This window comes from Gekko japonicus, unplaced genomic scaffold, assembly GCF_001447785.1.
Source record: "Gekko japonicus isolate JY-2015 unplaced genomic scaffold, Gekko_japonicus_V1.1 scaffold5147, whole genome shotgun sequence".
Classification (NCBI taxonomy): domain Eukaryota; kingdom Metazoa; phylum Chordata; class Lepidosauria; order Squamata; family Gekkonidae; genus Gekko; species Gekko japonicus.
The window spans coordinates 12,946-29,372 of NW_015169336.1; the positions used below are offsets into that span (position 1 = coordinate 12,946).

The window sequence follows — 16,427 nt, forward strand, 5'->3', positions numbered from 1 at the left end:
TTCCCTACAAAACTAAACTTACAAATTATGCAACTGTTACTGTATCACAGGCTATTTTTACTTGGCCGACTCTGGAAAGGAGGATGGTTGAGGCACAGGAACAATATCAGTGCCTTCCAGAAAACAGAACTTGTAGAGAAGGTCTCTTGGTGATGGGCCTGCCCCCACCCCTGCTCTCTGGACTGACGGATTCTGGACCCTGAGTTTTCAGGGACAGACAGAGCATCACCCAACATTTTTATGTCACATCTAGGTTTTCAACCAGACATGATGTCACATGTCTTGTAATATCACTTCTGCCTCTGGGTTTGCCCCTAAAACTGGCAACCTGGCATCCCTAATCACATGCTGTTGAGTGGCATTCACAAAGGATATCAAGTCCCACCATAAACACCAATCCCATTGTTTCTTTACTTGCCCAAAGTACAAATTAGGTGCATCTATGTTCAAACACTGGAGGGAGAAGGGGAGCAGAGGAGCCCCAAACAACTGAAGTCTAAACATCTTCGCTTCTAGTATGAAGGTAACTGGCAAGTGAGGTTGCAGAATATGTAAAGTGGTATATATTGCTCATGTATTGCATTCTGGCCAACGTAAGCAACATTCTCTCTGAGAAGAAATGCAGATGACCATAAAAAGTCACCATTTTGTCTCAGGAGACTGCTTCGTCCTGGAACAGCTCCAGCCAATGACTCAAGTGATTGTTGCTTCTCACTGAGGTTTGCATTCTTTTCTGGTGAAACAGTAATTGAACATTGGACTCGAGACTTGCATTTCTGATAACCTGCTGAGAAGATGTGTGTTTTATGCAAAGCTGGTAGAATTTGGTGTCGTAAGGGATTATGGTCTCTTTGCAAAGTGTCAGGACGTCTGGTCAAAGTCTCACTTGACCCACAATAAGTTCAACAGGTGACCTTGGGACTCAACTAAACATTACCTGAAAAGGAGATCAGTTAGCCCCCAAACAGCTGTATTCATTTCAGAAGAGGGTTATTTGGAACATAAACATGGTACAAATTGTTTAGCTTTGCCCCCTGCCTCCTGTGTCTCTGCTCCAAAGCAGTTCTCTCCCAAGAATGGCCAGCAGCAGACATTATCATGCCCTTCCACATTGTTTTGTTAATCCCTTGGGCAAGCCACTTTCTCAGAGCCTCAGCACACAACTGCAATGTTGGGATAACTATCTGGCCTACCTTCCAGGTCCACTGTAAGGCTAACAGGTAAAGTGGGTGAAAGAGCTATTGGAACATTCAAAATAACTGTATAAATGCTATTACTTTAAAAGCTAGGAGCTTGCGAGTGTCCGCAGGAAAAGGGCCCCCCTAAAATTTGGAAATCCCTTCCACCCTCACCAGGCAAAATCTCCTCAACAGGATTATCTATAGATTCTCAGGGGCCTGAACATGCTAATATCACCCCACCCCACTTTCCCCCTTTAATTGATTCTCAAGGGCTGTGAACATTTCAGACCTCCTAGAACTTACTCACTTCTCAAGACAGAGGGGGGATCTCTCTCTCTCTTCTTCTGCATACCTGTATTTATACCTTGGTTTCTTCTCAGTGGAGAGCCAAACAGCCTACACCATCATTCTCTTAGGTCTCAACCACTTGTTAAGCAGGTGAGGCAGAGCACATATTTAAACCTCAGTCTCTTACATCCAAGTCCAGCACGGTAGCCACTACAATGGCTTACAAAATCCCATCCTCATCCACAGAGGATGTTTTCATGACTGGCATGTGGGCCAGGTACTTCACCATTAGATTTAATGATTAGAAAACCAACTTGATAAACTTACTGTACAATGAATCACCACAACTGCAGTCACACACATCTGGATAAGCATTCATACGCACAAATATGCAGGACTGAAAACAACAGCATTTCCTTCCATCCTTCAGATTAGGGTCACAGTGTGTTAAAGTGTCAAAAGAAGAACACATTGGTTAAAAGGCAAAAACATGATTTATTGGTGTACAAAACTAGAATCAAAATACAGTGTGGCATATAACGTAAGGCCTGTATTCATTGTTACACTACATTAGGTTGAAATGATTAAGACTTCCAGAAGACATTGTAAAACCACTTCAATGTTTCCATACATTGACTTTGTCGTCCACTCTTTCTGATACCTGCAGGACACAAGAGCAGCAGCCAAGAGAATTCTTGCCATACTGACAGCTTGTAGGAGAAGCTTCGTACCAGCAGGCTGGCCAGACGTTTTTGCAACAGAACCTTAATTAGTACCACATCAGAACAGCCTACTAACATGCCACTTTACTTCTTTGTTAAAGTTAGCCCCACCCCCACCCCAAATCCTGACAGCAGTAAGACTAACAGTAGGAAAACTAGAAGATTAAAGGAAAATGAATGGGACCACCACTGGAAAAACTCCATCACAATCCAGCGATCAGCAACCCACACAGATAGGTCTGACATCATTAATAAAATATTTTTAAGAAAAATAAATATTCTGCATAATGTATTTACATAACAGGGCTAACTCCTTTCACAAAGGGCTTCACACAGGGATGCGCAACCAGATTTTCCCTGACATGCAACACTCACAGGTGACACAATAGGTACAAAAAAGCCCTGGAGAGCGTCCGCTGAAAGATTAATAGGCCATGCAGACTGTGGACATCTGGAATGTGATGCGGAAAGGAAGCAAATTGTTTTTGGTCACCTCTTGAAACTACCTGCATTTCCCAACCCAGAAGTCAATGTAGTCTTACTGAAATGTCAAATTCACTGATGAAGTTCCAAAATCTGACTAAATTTGCAGTGAATTCAAGTAGCCTTTTGTGGATCTTATTCCATGGTTCATCTTCCCTGGGAGGTTTAGTGTCCTTCTATAAAGAGAAGATCTGTCCCGTCCATATTCTCTCCTTACTCTGTTACATCCCTTCTAAACTACAAAGCACATTCAGAGAAATATTGCACAAAAAGCATTATACTTATACTGCACAACTATGCCCCCCCCCAAGAAGACAGAAAAAGTAAATGCAAGAAAGGAGAGAAATATGTGATTGCACTTAAAATTTGAAGAGATCTATGAAGTGCTGCGGAGACACTGGCATGAAGCAACTGTCTGGATCATTGGCCGTGCAAGGATGTCCTGTATCCTAAAAGAAATGAGTAGCATGGTTATTTTCTCTCAAAACCACAGCTCTTTATATACACAGAACTGTTTCCCAATCCTAAAGCAGCATCTTGTTCAAGATCTCCTGGTTCTAGTTTTTAAAAAGTAAAATTGCAGCAGGATCAGAGTCCTAAAATGTACCTAAGTGACTACACCTATAGTGTTTGCTGGTTTCCTGAAGTTGATGGTCTGGAGCAGCTAGAGGGTGAGCAGGAGGAGAGGGCAAGAGATCCATCGCATTCGTGATTCAAAGGATCTGCCCATGCAGAGCTTGCATCTCAGAAGAGAGCAACATCTCTGTCCTTTAATCTGCAACATTCCACCTTTGGAAAATTTTAAAACCTAATAAACGCTAGCTAAAATCACCATCCCACACCAATAAACTTCAGGTCTTTAAAAAGCAAAACAGACACTTGGTTAAAGCAAGACAAGTGGAAAGGAGGACTGTGATCTCTACAAAGATTATCAAATCACTACAGCAATTATTTATTTGAAACATTTCTAGGCTGTTTTTCCTAATGTCCCAAAGCAGCTAAACATATAAATTAATAACTGTATTCTTTAAAAAAAAAAATTAAACAGGCTGGCCACAGAACCAACAGAAAGGTAGGTGAAACAGAAAACACAAAAGTCCATCTGGTCCAACAGCCTGTTTATAAGAGCATCCAACCAGATCTTCCAGGAAGAGCTTTAATAAAATACAGAGAACAGTGTCTCTGCCGTGCTCTTTGCTCTCTTCTGTAATTGATTGAGCACCGTTGTTTTAGTGTCGATGTTTTTAATATGTTTTATATGTTTAAACCATGGCACGGTTAATTACCCTGCCCCTGTTAGCCGCCCTGAGCCCATCGGGGAGGGCGGGATACAAATGTGAAAAATAAATAAATAAAAATGGAGGCTTTATTTAGCCACTATGGCTAATCGCTGTTGACAAACTGAGCCTCCATTAATTTGGCTAAACTACTTCAACGGCCATCACCACACAGTGAATTCCATAATCCACTTCATGAAGCACCACTTCCTTACGTCTGTCATGAATCTACCACCCACTGCCTTGACTGAGCTCTGCAAAAAGACAACCTTCTGCAGGTAAGGTATTCTAGAGCCTTAGGGCTACAGTGGTAAATGCCCAGCACTTCTAACCACCACTACCCTCAACTACCACAGAGCTGGAAGACTACCTGCTGACCCAACTACAACTGGTAGAGAGATGAGAATAGGGAGAGGAAATCTTTTAAAGTACTTAGGTCCCAGCCTTTCAGGGCTTTCAAAGTTAAAACCAGCATACCAAATCTGGCTCTGAAGTTACAAATTTGCTGTTGAAGACTAAACTTAATTGGGAAATATATTATCCCCCATAACAACAGATGGCTTAAAACATGTCAAATATGAGGTGCTTTATGAACGCCCCAAAAGGTACTGCAAATTTGGGCTTAAGACAAGAAGCAGGTTTATCTACTGTTACATTGAATATCTGGATACAGAAGTAATTATTGGGTTAAGTCCCATCTGAATCCGGTGGGACTTATTCCTGATCTTTTGTCATCAACACCGTATCCCCAATGGGCTCTTAGAGTAGTAGATAAATTGAAATTAATTGGGTTAGATCCTGAAAATTTGCTAGAGGGAGGGTTGCAGTACGCAAAGAACTTAATATACCAAAGATTTAAGGATATTGAAGCACAAAATGATTATGCAGCCCTGCCTTCCTATTATAAGAGATTAAAGCTGGGACCAAATTTAAATAAAAAATCCTAACCATAGATGGGCATTTACTAGAGCACGGCTTGATGCATTACCCTCAGCAGTACTTTATGGTAGATATACCCGGACCCCCATGCACAAGAGAACTTGCTCTTGTTTGTTAAAACAGGTGGAGTCGGCTTCCCATATATTACTCCATTGTCCTATGTATGACGAAGAGAGACAGCAGCTGTTGATACCCCTTCTCTCTCGTTTTAAACCCTTGGCTAATTATCTTACATATGCCAAGGAATGCTTGATGAAGTTCTTATTGGCTGATACTTATGGGCCTGTCTCACGCAGTGCTGCTAAATATTGTTACCTGGTAATTAAAAAGTGCAGAATGTACTATAACTCGAGCCATTAATGACAGAATTGACTGGTTTGGTATTTTAGTACTTAAGGCTGCAAGGATTCTATGTTGTAGATTCGGTGTTGTACTATTTTGGTTTATTTTGCTGGTCTTATGACTGTTTTTAATAAACTTGAAGGAGGTGCTTTATGTATATCTATTACAGCGCTCAACCAACAGCATCTTCGTTTAGAACTGCAAAGTATGATTTGACAGTCTAGCAAAGAAACAGATGTGGAGTGCTTTATATCCCAGTCCATTAAGTCTCTTACATTGTGTTATACAGAATTCCCCGGCATATTTTCCTCTGCACCATAATAAAGCCATCATACAATATTTTGTCTTTTATGACTTTTATAATCTGTCCTGCATTTTAAATACCATTCATCTCTCCATCGCAACCTTTCATCTCACTCTTCAAGCACCTTGGCTACTTCATTAATGTTTCAGTCATCCAAGGAGTCTATTGTACTTCTGAACAATGCTCCCTCTAAGCTGTGGAGTCCTGCGAGCAAAAATTCTACATTGTGAGCTACTGGCATTAAAGTTCTCAGCGAGCAATTTGGCTGCTGCATAAATTAGTTTGCTCTGGATCCATCCTTCCTGAGTAGGGTTGCCAAGCCGATCGGACTAACCGATGGGGGAGCGTCGCCGGGTTTCGGGAGCTGCTGCTGGATGTGCCGCCAGAACGTCACAGGAAGTGACGCACGACGTAGAGCATGTTGGGGGTGTGGTCCCAATCGTTGGAGGAAAAACCATAGAGTTTTCCCTCTGACGATTGGGGCCACGATTCCGCGGCGGCGGAAACCGGGCATTCAAAGCGGGGGTTTACCCGCTTCCCGCCCCCACTTGGCAGCCCTATTCCTGAGCTAAGACAAAAATGTGTGAGCTGGGGGCTAAAAAACTGAGCTAGCTCACACTAACTCAGCTTAGAGGGAACACCGCTTCTGAACACTCAGCAATTTAAGGTAGAAGAGTTCAAGACACACTTGGATAAATACATGCAAATTTGATTCTAATATCAGTTATGACCTGCTAGAATGAGGGGGCCAGTTCTTTCCCTCTACTTTGTTGGGGTCTACCATACCTAGAAGCATGGTTGTTGTCCTGTGACCTTTTAGCCTCCATTTGGTTGGCACTAGTCTCTACCTGTTGGCCTGTGACCACCACCCTCTTCCTCTGCTAAACTCAACAACTCCACCAAGGTTGCTGGAAAGCCTTGTGAGCCCCAATTTGGGTACTCTCAGGACTACAGAGGCAGGGTTGGTCAGAAGAAAAGGCATCATCAGGGGAGGACAGGGTACAAATTAAATTATTATTATTAATAACAATAACAACAACAACAATAATAAATTAACCATGGAAATACAATGGCTAGCTTATCCTACATGGGCAAACCCTGAAAAGTTCAGGCCTGACAAAGAGTAAAAGCACAGAGAACCACCACCCCCGTTAGGCACAACATGCTGCTGTATTCCTTCAATATTTCCTAAGAAAACAGTTCCTGGAAATCTCAGCCTGTAACAATGAATAGTCTTCCAAAACCGAAACCTCTCTCGCCTCATGTTTCTGGCTCACCATATATGGAAAACTTGCTGCTGTGAAAGCCCCTGCACCTTTTTTGTTTCTCAGAGCCCCCCCCACCCCCAGTGTACAGAAGTCAGCAAGGGCTGGGAATGCCTCGCCTTCCTCTCCCAGGCTATCCAGAACCTTGCTTCTGACTTCACTCAAAGTCTTCCTAACTCTCTCTTTCCACCAAGCCCAGGAAATCTGAAGTGTTCTGCTGCTTCCCTTGTTTACTGGTTCCTACTGTTTATACTTCCTATTCTGTTCTGGTTTTCGAACTATTCATGTGTACCCAAGCGGACTTTCCTTCTGCCTGTGGGCGCTGAAGTGCTGTCAAGTTGCTCTCTGCCTAGTCCTGCTCTATACTGCCTGAATCTTTAACTGTGCCTGCACTTGGCTTCTCCACGAACATCTCCCCCATAGATGCCTGAGAAGGGTATGCATATCCTTATGCCAGGTGTTCAAAACTGAACCTGCAGCTCTTTTAGAATGACACTGAGAGGTAGGGGAAGAGAACTTACTTTGTATGGCTTTCTCAGAGTAAAAAAATTGGGCCTCATTCACACAGTCATGTATTTTGTTTATTTCCTTTATACCCTGCCTCTCTCCCCAACAAGAACCCAAAGTGACTTATAACATTCTTCCTTTCTCTATTTTAGGCTGAGAGTGTGTGTAGGGCTGCCAAGTGGGAGCAGGTAAGCCCCCGCTTTGGAGGCCCGATTTCCATCACGGCGGAATCGGGCCCCGGGGGGAACTCCGCCCCCCGAAGCGCAGAATGATGGATGCCACAGAAAGATATTCCTGTAATGTATACTTGGGGAGATTTATGGGTTGGTTTTGTCCATGCGAGGCTCCGTTCATGGATAGCCAACCTATGGAATGGTGGCAAACAGTGGCTTTTAGCACACCTGAAAAGGAAAAGGGGGGCCCTGCAGCACTGTTTATGAGGCATATACTCTACCCCTCCTATTCCATGGCTGCTGATACCCACATCAGACCTTCATTAAAATGTTTACATATTTTGTCTGTGTACATAAGATACTGAATAACATCTAGATACTAGAGGAAAAGCCACACCACGGCACAAAATACTGCAAAACAACATATTATTACAAGTATTCCTAGTAATTTATATGGGGTGGATCCCATGGAGTGTTTGCTGCTGACAGAAGGATCTCCATCCACAGAGAAATCTTGAGGAGGGGCACAATCAGGGGACCCCCCCAGGAACACCATTTTGGGCTGCAGTGGGGGGCAGCCTCTGTGGGTAGAAATCTTCCAAGCTTGAAAATGCTCTGTGTGTGTGACCCACCCCTGTATCTCTACAGAAATACTCTACATAACAGGATCTAAAATGAAGAAAATGTCCCATAACACTAAGCTTGTTTCCCAAGAGGTATAGTTTTGTGACAAGAGACCTGGTGCAAAGTTGTTTGGTTCTCCCTTACCACCCCCAAACAAAGAGTTAACTGGCAACTGCTGCTTCTTACATCAGGCAATAAATATGCTTTTTTGCTTCATGTACTTAAAAATCAGAATCTTGTGGTCAAAGAACTCTGTTTCATCCTGTAAAGTTAACAGTATGCTCAAGGTTGCGGGCATTACATTTACAAAGGAACATCTTATTTATTTCAGCTACACAGCATGGATACAGAGGAAAGCCAGGATGAAAAGCACACGAAGTACCTTCAGCAACAAAGCAAGGTGGTAGTCCTTTTGAGGTCAGGAGGGAAGAAGCAGGAAGGAGGGCAGTAAAGCAAAAGAGAGGAAGATTTTATTGGAATAAATGACAGAATACAAAGTGTAGTACATGGTTTGTAACAGATTTCTGAGGACTGTTGCATTGGTTGGAAAAAATTTCCTTTAAAAATGATTTAATAGGCATCTTGTGAAACAGTTTCTTTGTTGTGCTGAATTCCAGGTAAGCAGTGAAGGCCCATGAATAAGAAATGATGAAATAGCAGCAGCACTGGGTTGGATCCAGCACAAAATTTCAACTTGCGTAAGAGCTCCTGCACAAGCAGAAGCACAAGAAAAATACCATGCTACTTAGCTTGTGCTAAGGCAGACTCATTGTATCCCTACTATTTGTCTTTCTGCTTGTGCAAGATCTTGTGACATTCAATTCTGGGGCACTATAAAATATAGGGAGGAAAGTGCTGGTTGTTGTATGAGTCCTTATGCAAGTGGAACAGCACTAAGTCTGTTTATCTTTCCATATGAGCACCACTGGATCCAAGCCACTGAAAACTATAACAGAAAATGTGTATGCCATTGGGTATATGAGCACACTAGGAGTGGGAGATGTTGCACAAGATCCTGCGCAACACCTTCCACAAGTGGAACTGTGCTAGGTAGATTTCTTGCTCTTTTGGTGCATGCATTGCTGTTTTCAACCCCATTATTTACTTTGCCTTGCTCAGCCAAGCAAAATATCTAGTGTCGGCCACTAGCCATCTCAATTTCTCATTAATCCTCCTAGTAAACTACCACATCTTCAACACATTCTGTGGAAACGTCCTACCAAGTCAACAGAACTTGCTTCCATGTGAGTTGTCGTAAATAATTTTAAAATGTTACTAGCAGAATATTATGGGAAGTAGGGTCTTGGCAGTGATCATTGGCCATGGTCAACAAATGAAGTCAGATATTTTTCTCCTCTGATCTCTTCAGCATTCTTCAATCGTTTTCACATGTGATGCTTAATCGCCTCTGAACTTCTGTTTCAGTACCTAGAATCACTATTCATACCCGAGGCAGGCATTTGCATATCTTCATTACAACTCTGACAGATTAGCAACCTAATTTATACTTTGTGTGTGAAGATACCCTTCAAGTGGCTTTGGATGTTCCTAGATGTGCCAACCAGTGGATTCAAGAGTGCTTCCACTTAAAAAAAAGAACAACTCGCAATGTAATATCCAAAGGTGTATATCACATAAGGGAGATTCTCAACCACCAGATGCATGCAGAGCTGGCACATCTCCTCCAAATGTGCAGACAGTTATTTGCCAGTCATTTTCAGAGACTGAGACTCAAGAGACACTGCACAGACTTTTCCCCCTTTTCGGCCACAAATTATTAACAACAGGTATGCTTGGGCAAACAAGCCAGTAAGGTTTTTTTTTATGGATTAGATTATATGCAAAATTTATTTTCCCTGTGCAAATTCCCTTTTGGATTATGTGGAGCCTCCACACACACACAAAGGTGGAGGCATGAGGCACTCTCACACTGGCTGGCACATCCTTTAGCATCTACAGATGCTTTCTGTGTCATTTCCTATAAGCACCCACTGAAAATTAATACTTCTGCTCCCCAAATTACGTTCTTTTCGAGGGTTGAAGTTTTAAGTTTGATTGATATGCCACTTATATTTTGAACCAGTGACCATTCTAATCGACACGAAAAAGGTGCTACTATCTACAACAGTGCTGTCCTCTCTTAGCATAATTTCCAGAATTGGCTACTTTGTAGCAGAAGTTCTATTTTTTAAAAAAAAGTTATTACCTTCCAGAAGAGAATACTGCAGTGACGACAGAAATGCAAAGTATCGCCGTATTGCTCCTTTATGGGGTAATACTTCTGAAGTGCAAAGTACATCAGCTTCCAATCAATAAGACCTTTTTCTGACAGAATAAGATGCCTACAGAACTGAACACAAAGGTGATATTTGAAGGGTAGCATGTTGTTTCAACCCACATTCCCATAAGACAAATAGCTCCATGGAACCAAAAAAAAAAATCATCCCTGCTTGTTTGTAAAATATTTTAGGAGACTGTGGATATGCTAAAAAGTGTTTGGTTAATACTTGTACATTGTTGTGCTCCACTAATCTGAGCTGATCCAAACTAACACTAATAGTGCAACTCAATGACAGAATTACTCCAGCCTAACCCTACTAATATTACTAGGCCTAGACTGGAATAACTTTGCATAAAACTGAATCCGGGCAGGCTTCCTTACATGTAAACACGTTTCAGATGACATTACAAGGCTACATTTCTGAGTGTACTTAGTTGGCAGCCAGTTCTGGTTAAAGAGGACCTATTTCCAAGTCCATAGGCCTAAGATGAACACATGAAGGCAAAAGACATTCCTCGTTTTAGTTCTATGCCTCTGCTAGCGTGTTCATTCTTTATGGACCACTCAGGTGGAAGACTGCTCCCTCTTTTGCCTGCTTTACATAGCATCAAAGCTTCAGAATTTCCTCTTACCTGCTTTTCAGTAAAATGGTACTGGCAAAGCTTTTTCCATAACTGCCGGTCTTCACTGAGCATATACAATGTGGGAGTCACTTGGCCTAAGGTAATAATGTCCCAACCATCTGAGAATCTATATAAGATGTTATTCAGCATATGCAAAGGAAGATCACTGAGTGTAAGTCCATTGTTGACTTGCTGGAAAGAAAATTAACAGCTGTTGATTTCAGACTAGTAAGAAAACAAAGTCATTCGCTCAGCTCCTAGCTTTGCCCTTCCCACCCATTGCTGGGGGGGGACCTCCCTCCCTCAACAAAACGCACACAAAAAGGCTAAACAATTGTACTCATTTGGGGATTAATTAACTTTAAAATAAACAAGTCAGTTTTCCCATTTGTTGAAATTATATGGAGATAGTTAAATTAATAATGCTCTGCCATTCTCAGAGATGGGGTTATCTGTTGCTCAAGTATATGCTTTGAGATTAGAAAAAAATTATAGACAAAAAACAAGATCTTAGTGAGATCTTTAGAGAAATAGATTTCTCAGCATTTTTTTTGAAAATGGCATTCATACCATCCATTCATACAATACTTTCACACTTATGACATAAAAGCTTCATTTACCTTGGTCATCTGAAGATTACTGAGCTGCTGTTGCCACAAAAGGATAGTTTCCAGTCTACAAATCCAAATATCAATGTTCCCTACCAATACTGACTTCCCAACACTCCTTATTAAGTTGCAGAGTGTAGAACTCAAATCCTGAAGAAGGTCCTTGATTAGACGTGGGTTGTACTGGTCTTCCAATACTTGACGGGAGAATTAAAAGAAAAAAACCACACACGTGAACATTCTTGATTTCTATTGGAATTCATTAGTTTTTCCTTTGCTCAACTGATTAAGGTGATAAAACCCTAGTATCCATCAGACATTACAAGTAAGGGGTCATGTAAGAGCAGGCATTTGAAGCACTACCGTAATGTTACAGAACAGCACTGCAAACAGATATAGACATAATGTAATTAGAATATACAAGCTGGGATGTGCAAGATTCACAGAGGAGGGAACCTTTAGCCCCCCATACTGCACCATTTCTCTTCCCAGCCTTTGCCATTCTCTCTCCTCAGTGCCATTTTCTACTCCCTCTGCTCTGCTGCTGCTTTCCCACTTAACTGAAGTGATAGAGAGATTGCTTAGGCTCAGGTACCAGTGCCTTAGTTGCTAGGCAACAACACAATGCCATCTGCAATCTCATGAGATACCAGTAAGCATTTTCCAATTTTGGACAGGTTTAAAAAAAACACAACAACCAATTTTTTAAAAAAAGCTGAGGACTTTCCTACAAATTTGGGAATTTCCCAAGACTGTAAAAAGTCTTCTCTGTATCTGTACATGCCCCCATTGTGCATATGTTTTTATCTGCACTCTGGGGCCATTGCTCAGAATTAGATATAAAGATGTTGAAGATTCTACAAACGAACTCATCTCCAGTCAACACTTCTTTTAACTGGCAATAACACACAGTCAGGGAGAACCCTTGCCTTTCTCCTCAGCCAAGAGAAGAGCAGATGTTTCCCCTTCCCCTGAGATGGCGTTCAAAGGTCTCACAAAAGTAGTGAAGACGTCTCGCTGCATTCCAAGTGTTTCTACAAGCAGCACAGCAACAGCTAGCTTGCCCTTCCACTCAATCTCTTCTAGAGTTCAGCAATGCTTGGTCTGTCGCTGCTGTTGCACTGAACTGCAGAGCCAGTTGGAAAGCAGAAAGACTTCTTGTTGTCTTCTGAATGCCTGAGCCCCTTTCACACATCTCAGACTGATAAGGAAGGCAGAGGCTGACCCACAGTCACTCTGGATCTCAGGCTCCCTAAGTCATTCTGTATCTCTCCCACCCACCCCCCTGTGAATTTTTCATAGGTCCCCATCAGCGTTCCCTGTGAGTTGCGGAGACTTGTGAGATAAAATTTTTATTTGTGAGCCAAAAGTACTACTAGCATAAAAGTTGTGAGCGGGCCTGATTTGACTATAGCGTAAATTAGTTTTTTATAAGATTATTACCATAACCTGTTTATAACTATTACCATAACATTTACTAGGACACAGTAACACCATAAAGACCAGTAGCACCTTAAAAATCAATATAGGCCCCAGTCACACGGCAAAGTTGCTGCGGGAGAGGCACGGATGGTGGGCGGATTATCTTGGCGCAATCACACTCCAACATCTGGGAAGTGGAGTGCACCCGTGGCTTACCGCCGACAATGCGCGTTAAAAAACGAGTACCTCCAAGGTACTAGTAAACGTTTGCCACGGGCTGCCTCCATATGCCCATGGTGTGATCGCGCCAGCGTGTGGCATTCCCCTCCAGTCCCTCGTTTACCCGCCGGTGCCAAGGGAAGGACCCATGGTGTGCCGCCGGCGCATCTGATCGTGTAATCGCACATCAAACTGCGCCGGGGAAATTAGCCACGCCTCCCCCCACGATATCCGGCCCGTGTGGCCGGGGCCATAATGTATTCTAGCTAGATTTGCCAACATCCAGGTGGAGCCTCAATGAAATTGCTGAGCAGTCGGGTTAGAACAGATAAAAGGAAGTATTTTAACTGTGTAAGCCACCTTGAGCCAGTTCATACCGGTAAGGCGGGATACAAATTGAAAGCAAATAAATAAAAAATAAAAGTACTTCTTCACCCAAAGAGTGATTAACACATGGAAGGCGGCGGCGACTACAAGCATGGATGGCTTCAAGAGGGAATTAGATAAACATATGGAGCCGAGGTCCATCAGTGGCTATTAGCCACAAGGTATAGATAGGAACTCTTCAGTCTGGGGCAAGTGATGGTCTGTATTCTTGGTGCTTGGGGGGGCAACAGTGGGCGGGCTTCTGGTGTCCTGGCCCCACTGCTAGACCTTCTGATGGCACCTGGTATTTTTGGCCACTGTGTGACAGAGTGTTGGACTGGATGGGCCATTGGCCTGATCCAACATTGGCTTCTCTTATGTTCTTACGGAGTTCTCCAAGAATTACAACCGATCAGCAGATGATATTGTTTCCCATGGAGGAGATAGCGTGCACACAGAGTCTCCTGACAGTCTTCACCTCTCTTATGAATTCTGATAACATATTGTCTGGTGGAGCTTCAAGTTATGCAGGCACAGGGCCAACTCAAGCTCTTCCAGCTTTGATGATGCACTCTACATTTATTATGCCTCTGCATGGCTCACAAAAATGCTGGAGGGGGTTGCAATAGATGTTTTTAGGCATACACTTCCAGTTACAACTGATTCCTTTACGTAGCATGTGGATTTTCCACATTACTATAAATTAAATAAATAATAAATTATAGTAAATACTAGAAACAGGTATTAACCCCCCCTACTATGGTAAATCCCCATAACACCAACTTACCTAAATGCAAAGCCCACCGTCACCTAAATATGTGCAACTCCTTCAAGAAGCCCTCCTACTACTGGCAAAGTTAACCCTCTACATGATGCAAAGCCTTTGTGTAAACAGCCAGCTACAAGAAAAGCCATGCAACCTTCCAGCATCCTTAACAGATAGTATTCTTTTCACAGATTTTTGAAAATGCATTTTTTTGCATGCCCCAACCCTTTGCAATAGGTTTAAAACACAATTATTGGCATTACTTGGAAAATTTTAATGTCTTGTGCAAATGCTACAAACATCATTATGGTACTGAAAGAGAAGGGAGGAGGTGGAAACTTCCCCCTTTAGACGACTTTCAAGCAAGGAGAAGCGGGTGTACAATTCTAGAAACTCCCGTTGGGGTTGATTGTGTAAAAAGGATGTAAATTGACTGGTAGCTATTAGATTGGACAAACTGATTATTATTGTTGATATTGCATGTAATGAATATATACCTGCTTTAGAATATTATGAATAATACACAATGCACTTTATAAGATGGAACATATAGAACACTTTAACTTATAAAAAAAGGTTTTTGCAGTGTATATATCTGTTGTTTGACAGCACCAGACAGTGGCAGTGCTAGCATGGGAAGGCTGAGAAAGACAGTGTGAGAGCTGGCTTCTGGAAGGCTCATGCGGGGCTCTCTCAAAGTTGCAGGCCCATCTCATACAGCCACGCTGCTAACAGCACCCAGCCTGCCAGTGTCAGGCCCCAGCCCAGAGGCTGCTGATGCTGCTCCGGCCTCTGCCGTGCCACGATTCGGGGGGGGGGGGGAAACGGTGCCAGTGGGCTGAAAAATGAAAAGTCGCGGGCCAGCACAGACAAATGCAGGATAGAGGGAACACTGAAGTCCCCATATGTGCATATATGTTGGGAAAATAGTAACCTATCAATATGGGTGGGATTTTAACCATTTGTTACTTTTCATATATTCAGCTTAGAATATATATTTTTCATTGCCAAGGCACAATGAGCAATGATTTTAGCTAGCTATAAAGAATAGCAATTTGTGAATTTCTGCCTCACTAGAAAAATCTGATCAAGAAGTTTAGTGAAATAAATCTAGAAATACTCGCTTATTTCTTTAAAAAAGCCAACTTTTATGTTCAGAAGATAATGAATAAAGAAAGTACTGCTTGTTTCTGGGACATTCGTTCTAATGTGCATGCACAAAAGGGAACCTGCAAAATGTCCAGATGAGAGTGAAGGGGGAGGGGGACAGAAAGAAGATTTTCCTGCTTTTAAACTTTTCACTATGCTGTCCATCTAAATTTCCCTAGCTTCAAGGAACCAGATCCGGGAACAGCTGCTGCCTACTGCCCTCTGTTCAAGCTGAGAAATACATATCGAAAAGTTACTATACACAATACAGAGATCAGCAAAGGTGCAGCCTTACCCTTTCGGACAATTTTATCCAAGATGCTGAAATAGTTCTTCTGAGCTGCACCACTTAATGAAGTCAACTGGGATTTTGCAATTAACTGTAAAAGCTAAGTGAAAACAGTCTGCATTAAAAGATGCATAAAGACAAGTGAAACATGAGTAACTATGCTATTTATTTATACTTTTTAGAACTGATCAAAATACAACAGGGGGAGGAGAAGCCAGAACCCAAGTGGCTGAACAGCTAAGGAAAAAACCACACAGAAACAAAAAGCATCTTTAGAGAAGCTGATATGATCATGAATCATACCTATGTTGAGTTACTTAACTGTACAGTTAGTCTACTGAATGAAGATGAAACATATGATGGGGAGCTGTGCAAGCTGAACTGAATTTTGGAGTTGACTTATGCAAGTTTCTCTTCTGATGCTACAGCAGAAACACAAGTTACTCATCCACCTACATGTCAGTGCTTGCTATTAACATCGTAACTTGCTACAGAAGCTACACAAATCTGCCCATCTAAACCCAACCCAGAAAGTTTACAGAGCTTTCTTCAATGTCTTAAGCACGGACCCAGACATAAGAGCACTTTTACATACTACT

The 16,427-nt window shown here is 42.2% G+C and overlaps 1 protein-coding gene across 2 annotated transcripts in view; it reads right to left on the bottom strand.

Annotated features, from left to right (window-relative positions):
- Positions 1 to 1,974: 1,974 nt before the first annotated feature.
- The window catches only part of FBXO25 (F-box protein 25), a 41,462-nt gene continuing 27,009 nt past the window's right edge, over positions 1,975 to 16,427 (bottom strand). Inside the window, exons 6-11 of one of the 2 annotated variants that reach the window (XM_015416636.1) lie at positions 15,835 to 15,928; positions 11,630 to 11,814; positions 11,019 to 11,201; positions 10,312 to 10,455; positions 8,488 to 8,514; positions 1,975 to 3,123 (exon numbers count right to left, since the gene is read on the bottom strand). In XM_015416636.1, the coding sequence (XP_015272122.1) occupies positions 3,034 to 3,123; positions 8,488 to 8,514; positions 10,312 to 10,455; positions 11,019 to 11,201; positions 11,630 to 11,814; positions 15,835 to 15,928 (723 nt within the window). In that variant the 3' untranslated portion in view covers positions 1,975 to 3,033. The remainder of the gene's footprint in view (positions 3,124 to 8,487; positions 8,515 to 10,311; positions 10,456 to 11,018; positions 11,202 to 11,629; positions 11,815 to 15,834; positions 15,929 to 16,427) is intronic. The other variant, XM_015416637.1, reaches the window with a different exon arrangement.